The 9,266-nt window shown below is 33.4% G+C and overlaps 1 protein-coding gene across 2 annotated transcripts; it reads left to right on the top strand.

The window, feature by feature from the left end:
* Positions 1-7,017: 7,017 nt before the first annotated feature.
* LOC121763764 (protein LIGHT-DEPENDENT SHORT HYPOCOTYLS 6-like) lies at positions 7,018-8,590 on the top strand. Of its 2 annotated transcripts, XR_006042492.1 has the most exons (2): positions 7,018-7,930; positions 8,557-8,590. XR_006042492.1 is itself a non-coding variant. In XM_042159846.1 (1 exon), the coding sequence occupies exon 1, from the start codon at positions 7,218-7,220 to the stop codon at positions 7,776-7,778; it is 561 nt and encodes a 186-aa protein (XP_042015780.1). In that variant the 5' UTR covers positions 7,018-7,217; the 3' UTR covers positions 7,779-8,009. The 2 variants fall into 2 exon arrangements, 1 of the variants encoding a protein (XP_042015780.1); XM_042159846.1 differs by lacking the exon at positions 8,557-8,590 and having other exon boundaries at positions 7,018-8,009.
* The last annotated feature ends 676 nt before the right edge of the window (positions 8,591-9,266 follow it).

The following is a 9,266-nucleotide window of genomic DNA, read 5'->3' as shown; positions in this document are numbered from 1 at the left end:
AAAAATTTAATACATTTTCATTTTTAATTTTTTTTATTAATTATTAATATATGTAAAGAGTCGGATATTTGGGTACCCAATCATCGGGTTTGGATATTCATGGCGGGTATTTGGTTACCCGAAAAATATATCGGGTCATGTATTAGGTGTGCATTTTGGACGATTTTTGGGTTTTGGGTACCCGGTTTTTTCGGGTTGGGTACCCATGGATACCCAAATTCCCACCCCTGAGTAACTAGTGTAATTAGTATTTAATTTAATATTTTCTATAATTATCTTCCCATAAATCACGGTAAGTTGATTTAAACCCTATAATTAATCCATAATAATTAACTCGAGTTTTCTCTAATCACCAATTCACGGAATCACGGTGATTCCCATATCTTTGTTTACACAAAATATTATCCACTATTTTCTTCATTACAGGCAATAAAGTAAACGATTAAACGTATACTCCCTCCGTTCTATTAAAGATGACTCACTTTTCTTTTTGGTTTGTCTCAACCAAGATGACTCATACTTAAAATGGAAACACTTTTATCTCTACTTTATCCCCCTCTCTTAATTTACTCTCTCCATTTAACACACAAAATAAAAATGCATAAAATTCTGTGCCACCTAAGAAAGATGTTATCTTCCTTGGGACAGAGGGAGTACATGCTAATGTTTGATACCCTAGTATTAATATCAAATCCCAATCAATGAATGCAAAGATCGATAAGGCCTTGTGATTTGTGGAAATTTATTTTCGTTTTAATGTAGTACTCCATAGTATACTAATTATCTTGATACGTTACTCGTAATAATAGAGAGATTTAACTAAATTTATAGTCATAAAATGCAAACTCTAAACTATGATTTGGGTCGTTAGAAAATGTCAATAGATGACAAAATAATAGCAACAAAAAATATCTAACATATTTTCAACACAATGTCAACACAACATCAATCGTTCACATTGTGTTGACATTTTTTATTGCTATTATTTTATCATATGTTGACATTTTGTAACAGTCCAAATCATAATTTAAAATTTGTACAATATTTAAAATTTTCATTTGGTCACATCACTATCACAATTAATATAAGTTTGTGATTATGAGCCATAACAAATCTTAAATCGATAGTCTTTGTAGGAAAAGTGTGTGTGAGACAGAGAGGTAGGGGCAAATGAGATAACGTAATTTAGAACTATTTAAATATCTAAATGCTGATTTTCATATGAAGATTATTAATGACCAAGAAATTGTTAACACGTGGAAGGAGTCGCACTGCATGCATTTTGAGTAATTAATACAGTACGTATTTAATATTTAACTACCATTATTTCTCATTAGAAAAAAATTTCCTAATACAGGATGTTTTTATTTTTAAGGAAAAGATCAAAATAAAAATAATTTTTTTATTTTTAAATGACGGAGTAAGTGTAATAGTGTGATCAAAAATTTATAGTGAATTAATTCCAAAGAAAAATTATTGGTCAATGGGATTTACACATTTTTGATATCTTATAAAATAAATATCACCAGAGATCTTTGAATAATGATATAATCTCGTTTTATGTACTTTTTCATTGTTTTCTAGTATTTTTTTTCCTTTCCCCTTTTTCTCGTTTGAGGTACTCTTTTCATTAATCTCTCTATATTTATTTAATTTACTCTCTCTCTCACACATACACACACTTATATTCTTTTATATCAATATGTGTAAACGAAATTCGTAAATTTCTTATCATCTTAGACCATCCGCAATGCATCCCGCCTGTGTCTCTTATCTCGTCCCTCCGAGACGAGACAGACGCGAGACGCGTTGCAGCGTCCCGTCTCGTCCATGTCTCGCCGAGACGCCCGTCTCACCGAGACAGCTGGCGCGCCAGCTCGCCACGCGCCCGCGCGACGTGTCGCGCGCTGGCGCTAGGCGTGACGCCCACTCGCCGGCCCGCGAGTGGGATTCGTCACGCTGATGCAATAAATCATTTTAAAAAAAATCAAATTTAATAAAAAAAAAAAAAAAAAAAAAAATAATAATAATAATAATAATAATAATAATAATAATAATAATAATAAATTTAAAAACGGTAATATGACCGTTCAACAGTTATTTTATTAATTTTTTTTTATTTTTTTCCTTTTTTTATTCTATAAATACTCCTCTTTCACACACACAAACACACATCTATTCTTCTCAAATCATCTCTCTTTCCTCTCCAATTTTCATCTCAAATCATCTCTTTTATTCTTCTCCCAAATTTAATCCATTCATGGATCCATTTGAGCAAATGCGTCGAATAATGGAAGAATCACTTGAAGAAGATCGACGTAGAATTTTAAGTTGTAATTTTATTTTATTTAATGAACTGTGTTTTTATTAATTGAATTTGTTGGAAATAAAAATAAAAAATGAAATTGAATGAATAGTTAAAGGATGAGATGGTTAAGAGACGGTTAATAGATAGAGGGTTGCAGGTGCTGTCTCTTAGTTAAGAGATGAGATGAAAAGTACAGTGAGACCCATGAATAGTTAAAAGATGAGACGGATAAGAGACAGCGTTGCGGATGGCCTGTAGTAGTATTTAGACCTATGCTATAATTCATAATTCGCAAAACATTTTCTCATTTTTTATATACTGGATTTTTTTTCATAACAGTTAGCACTGGGACCAATAATTGTTTGGTGGATTTATTGTACATTATACTTTGAAGAATCGTCGACAGTTATGATCTAATAATAATTGTGTGATTCTTGGAAGAATATATGACACTTCCTAATAATTTTTTGATACGAAACGATAATCCAATATGAATCCACACATAACTAATAGATTTGGGTCAAGTTTTATTGGATCCGGTCCTTATCGGATTGACCGGTTAAGAATCTGATAATTTTGGGTTAGAAGCGAGTTGGATACGGATATAACTCATTAAGAAATAATATTATTACTTAAAAAAAACATTTTTGAATTCTTTAGTCTCTTGTAAATCAGCAATCGTGTAAAAAAGTTATCGTGTAAATAAGGTTCAATCGTGTAATATCAGATTCGGTTTGATATCGTGTCGTTACGTACGGTGTCGTGTCAATCCATATTATATAGTTTCGTTAATGGGTTCGTGTCAAGCGAGGATCGTGTTCAGTTTAAATATGTCAGGCCGGGTTCGTGTTCGGATAATTTCCTCAACATGTCATAATTCAAGCAATACTAAGCATATAATAATACAAAATTATATTTGCCTATAAATAAATAGTGTTGACATTGAACACTCAAAAATCATGATTGTTTAAACGAGGCTGAAGCTTCGAACTATGTGCGACGGAACATATGGATTTCGTCGGGACGTTCTGACAGTTGCCAATTCCGGAATTGTAGATCAGTTTGCGGCACAAATTTTTTCCAGGACTCTCATCATACATTTAGAGCAAAGAAATTTAATACTAATAAAAAAGAAGATGGGATTCGTTGGTACCCCAACTGTAAAGAGGAAATGTTTTTTTCAAAATTTAAATCTATTTTTGTAATTATTTAATTATGTATTAAGCATGCTTGACGCTGAGTGGCGTCAAGGCGAGGTGTGAGGTATGTGGTGTTATATTTTTACACACATAACACGTTGTGTTGAAAGATGTTGGAACAGTGTGAAATGGATGACGTACATTTTGCATATTTTACGTTACTCCATTCGTCCATTATTAAACGTCATACTTTGATCCGAGATGGATTTTAAAAAATGTGATAGAACAGGAGGGAGCTAAAATTATAAATGAAAGGGGAAAAATTATATCTGAAGAAAATTTGAGAATTGGAGAAGGGGAACATATAAACATATTTGAGGAGGGGCATTTGCCCCACCTTCGTATAAGGTGGTTCAGCACCCGTGATAGAAAGAGAGTTAAAAATGTTAGTGGATAGTGAGTTCTACTAGTTTTAATAAAATGTGAGGGGAACTAGTTAATGAAATGTGGGTTCCATTATCAAAAGTAGAGAGGAAAAAAGTGGATTCGTTGGTACCCCAACTGTGGGTTTGTTTTTTGAAATGTTTGTTTTTTGAAACGTTTGTTTTTTGACACGTGATTTTATGTAGCATTGTTTTTGAGTTAATGAAAAGAGAATAAAATAAGAGAGTGGAAAAAAGTAGAGATGATGGTATTTCTAATTTAAGAAACGTTTCATTTTTAATGAGATAAGAAAAATAAGTGTTAGTATAACAAGTATGACTAAATTAATAAAGATTTTTACTTTTAACTAAATTAATAAAAGTTTTCACTTAGTGAGAAATAATGACGTACGAAAGGAGTATAATTTTACACTCCTTTGCACATGAAATAAATTAATAAAGGTTTTCACTTTTGATACCTTAACTAGCTTGAAAATTTTTGTACTAAAAACAACAAAGGAATAAATAATACTGGAATTTTTTATGTTCATTTTAAACAAGTTCAAATTAACATATTTTCTATTGCTTATGTATAAAATAATATTTCCTTTGTTCCTTAATAATAATTATTTTCATTTTAGTTTGTTTATTAAATTATGCATTTTATATTTTAGAACTTTATTTTACTGTAATAAAGTGGAGACTAATTCTCCACTAATAATACTTCAATCACTTTTTATTTTATCTTTTTTTTTCATAATATGCTTTTAAAGTGACATATTTTTTCTGAGATTTTTCATTTAACTGACATTTCTAGAATTGGAAATGCTATGTTCTAATTTATTTTCTTTCATAATTTATTCTCCCTGATAATTCATAAATTTTCATATTAAAAATAAAATGTTTTGCTCCGAATGAGAACGAATAAATTAATACTCGTCTGTCTCATAATAGATATCACGCCTGGATAACAGTATTGGATATTAGAAGTATTAGTAGAGAGGGAAGAAATGGAACGGAACGAACATGCTACAGAGAGAGGGGGAGGAATTTTTTGTTGCTATTTTTAATTTGATGTCATTATATATTGATTAAGAGTAATAAATTAATTTGTTTATATACTACTACTAAGTATGTCAGTAGTATTTTGTTTGACTAGGTTAAGTAGCATTAATTTCCTATCATCTATGAATTAAGAATGTGGGATATTCATGTTCTTCTCGAGAGATCGTTTTCTAAATCTTTAAACAATATATGGCGTGATAGTTACTTAATCCGCCAATAAAAGCATCTCTCAATAATCAAACAAATGAACTCCAACCTAAATAAGCAACTGCAATAAATGTAGCACACATACATTGCATATTTTAAAGGAAAAACATTTTTAAAAGTTTATTTATAAATACATTTTATTTTACTTCCTCTGTCCTATAAAAGTAGAGATTTTGGGGATAACACGAGTTTTAATGCGAAATTAGAAAGTATGAGAGATGTAAAATTTTTTTACTGAATTTATTAATGGAAAGTGAGGCTCACTTTATAAGAGAGAAAAAGACTTGCCGAAAATAGAAAGGATCTATTTTTGTGGGACAGACTAAAATGAAAAAATAAGACTATTTTTATGAGACGGGTAGAGTATTAGATTTTTCACAATTTGTTGCCTATATACTTGTGCTAATGTATTTTATTTCATTAGATTCTTTTATAATTTTTTGTTTTATTAGATCCTTATACTAATGAAATTTCATTTAAAAGATTCTTTAGTTTTATTATTATTTTAATTTACTTTTCAAGTGTTAATTAAATATATTTAGTTTTCTTATATTTTTTTATACTAATTGAATTGTTATAAAGACTAAAGAATTATTAATAAAAATTAAAAATTCATTAATTAATAATGAAAATATCTATAAAATTTTATTGTTTAATTATTTTTAGTTGATATGGTAAATTTCAAAATAAATAGGAAAAAAAGTTTAACTACTATAAAAAACATTAATAAAATTTTAAAGTTCGTTAAATATGATTCACACCAAAATAAAAATGAAAATGAAAAACTTTTTAAATCAAAATATTTTTATTAGTATCTAATGAAACAAAAAAATTATAAAAGAACTTAATGAACCAAAATGCATTAAAACAATGACCTTATTTTTTATTTAAATGATCTAATAAAATAAAAAGGGAGCATTTGTTTTAGTATGCGAGCTTGCCAAACTATTATTTTTAGTTCATAATATTTGAAAATATCTTTTGAGATCTGTCAACTTCATCTTAATATCTAGTGAGTTTTTTTTATGGACAAAAATACCTTATGGCCATGAAGTGTAATTTATCTTATTTACTTTCTTCTTCATTAAAATATTTTCATTTCCCTCTCATTCTTTTTCCTCTTCATCCTTCTCTCTTTTCTTCCTCATCTCAATCGTCCGAGTTCAAGTCGATTCCTATACCAATTTGAAGAATTCAAGGCATCAAACACAAGAACCCAAATATACTTTTTCTATCTACTCCTGGTCACCCCAATTCACTTTATCTGCAGTTGGAGGAGGGCTTTAACTGATGAGGACTTAGAGAGGGAAAGTGAATTGGGGGAGATAAAGTGAATTGCAGGTGACGAGGAGGTAGAAAGAAAAAGTGAATTTGTGTTCTTGTGTTTGATGCTTTAAATTCTTCAAATTGGTGTAGAAATCAACCTGGACGGAGACAATTCAGATGAGAAATGAGACAGAGAAGGATGAAGAGAGAGAAGAAAGAGGAAAATTAAATATTTTAATGAAGAGCAGAGAATAAATAAACTAAATTACCCTTTATGGCCACAAGGGTATTTCTGTCCAAAACAAAAAATAGCTCAAATAATATTAAGTCGAAGTTGACGAACCTAAAAAGATATTTTCAAATATTGTAGACCAAAAATAATAATCTGACAAAGTTCATGGAAAAATATGTTCCCTCTAAAAAATATATATTTCGTATTTAGTAGAAGGCGCTCTACATGTTTTATATCTAATTAGAAATCATATTATTATACTCATGATTAGCATACATAAAGATTGATTAAACGCAATATATAAGACAAAAGATATGAATTAAATAAGTAGTAGTACTAAAATATTAACGGCCCGCCGTGGTGTTGAATAGTAAACCTGATGAAGGGGCCACCATGTGATTACACTCCACTCCACTCCACTCCACCGTTGCATTCTCTCTCTACTAACAAAGTCATACTCACTCTCCAATTACGTTTGCTCTTTTACGTCCCATCACTTCCACTCTTAATCCTTCTCTTCCCATTCACACTCTCAATCTCATCCCAATCAACAATCATATATATCATCGATTCGATTCATGGACTCCGCACCTGGACCCGACCCGGCCGAGGCGGGGCCGTCGTCCAAGGGCGAGTCAACGGCGGCCCCGCCCCCCAGCCGCTATGAGTCCCAGAAGCGGCGCGACTGGAACACGTTCCTTCAGTACCTCAAGAACCACAAGCCGCCGCTGACCCTGACCCGATGCAGCGGCGCGCACGTGATTGAGTTCTTGAAATATTTGGACCAGTTCGGGAAGACCAAGGTGCACTCGGCCGAGTGCCCCAACTTTGGGCAGCTCAGTCCGCCCGCCCCCTGCGCCTGCCCCTCCAGGCAGGCCTGGGGCAGCTTGGACTCCCTCATCGGCCGCCTCCGCGCCGCATACGAGGAGCACGGGGGCAAGCCTGACTCCAACCCCTTCGGCGCGAAGGCGGTCAGGATTTATCTCAGAGAAGTCAGAGAGAGTCAGGCCAAAGCCCGAGGCATTCCTTATGAGAAAAAGAAGCGCAAGAGACCGGATCGCAGCGCCCGAGGAGATGATGGGGATGGCGATGGCAGTGGCAGTGGTGCGGCAGGTGGAGAGTTGACCGTTGGGGTATGATTGATGGTCGAAAAATGTCCACTACAAAAAAAAACTCGCCTTCTCCATAGTCTGACACTGTTAGCAGCGGACTGGCGACGCATTAAAAAAAAACTCGCCTTCTCCATAGTCTGACACTGTTAGGATGAGATTCCTCTACAGTTACTAAACAAGTAAGACATGGTACTGTAATTATAAATTGCTTCCAATTTCGTTTAACTTTTTTATTATCTTACATATTGTTTCTCTTAATTGTAAATAATGGATTATTATGTTTATATATGAATATAGTCGATAGAAAATGAGCTAATTAAATTAGGGTTGTCAAACACATGAATTAAGTAAAGGCAATAATACATCGACCGACATTGGTTTAATTTGTTATAGAGGGGCTAACTAGCTAGCACCGACAATGGTTTCTATAATAGTTGGGGTTTAGTGGCAATTAATTATCAATTTTGACACACATGTATGTACAAAATTTAATTTATATGATCTCATTTTTATTGTAGTAACTAATTTCACGAGCATTTTTTAAGTGGAGAGGATCAGAGGTGTACGTGTTTGGAGTGTGGATTCTTAATATTATTTATATTTGTCATCTTCATTTTGGTTTATTATCCGTCTTCTTATTTCCTTTTTTAAAAACGATCTTTCTTATTACTATTTCATCTCTATTTGTACTTATATATATAAGTCTCTGATCCAAAACAGGAATGGTAAATAGTTTGTGCCTCCGCACTCTTATATTTGCCATCATACTGATGAATCCGCGAATTTTTGATGGTGATGAATGCAGGAAAATGCAGATCACAACACAGAGATTTACGTGGTTCGATTTACTGAGGTAAATCTACGTCCACGGGAAGAAAAGAGGGCAGAGTTGTATTGCTTGATCTGTTTTCTACAGCTTACAATACAGACTTGCTATTTGATCTCTTTCTCTAGAGAGCTTCTTTAGAACTTAACCCTATCTATCTGATCTAGATTCTATTTATACATTGAACCAAAGATCGTGGCATGCAGCACCATTTACTAGGTAGTGGATGTCGTGGAGATCGTGGCGATCTTGCATGGGTCCACTATCCTGCATGAGTTAAAGACTGCTTGACACCACTAAATAGATCGTGGGTGTAGTGGAGGTGGAAATCCTGCATGAGTCCACTATCTCCTAGTTCGGTCGAATACTGAGACCGAACTGCTGAATTATTGCCGAGCAGCTTTTGCCGATCTGAGAGTAGAGCTTGATGCCGACCTGAGAGCAGAGTTTGATTGGTTGGCTTTTACCGAGCTGTAGGCTGGGGCCGAACTCTTTGGTTGTGCCGAACTGAACTCTTTAGTCATGCCGGACTGATACTCTTTAGTCATGCCGAACTGATACTCTTTCTTGATCTGTAGGCTGATGGGCTTTACTGCTGTTGGGCTTGTTTAGTACGTACTCCATCACTACCCCCCCCCCGGAAAGCGAAGTGAATCACTTCGGCATTCTGGATAAAGGTACGGGGTAAG

The sequence above is a fragment of the Salvia splendens genome, chromosome 2 (assembly GCF_004379255.2).
Source record: "Salvia splendens isolate huo1 chromosome 2, SspV2, whole genome shotgun sequence".
In the NCBI taxonomy this organism is placed as follows: domain Eukaryota; kingdom Viridiplantae; phylum Streptophyta; class Magnoliopsida; order Lamiales; family Lamiaceae; genus Salvia; species Salvia splendens.
This window is presented reverse-complemented; position numbering and strand designations above follow the sequence as displayed.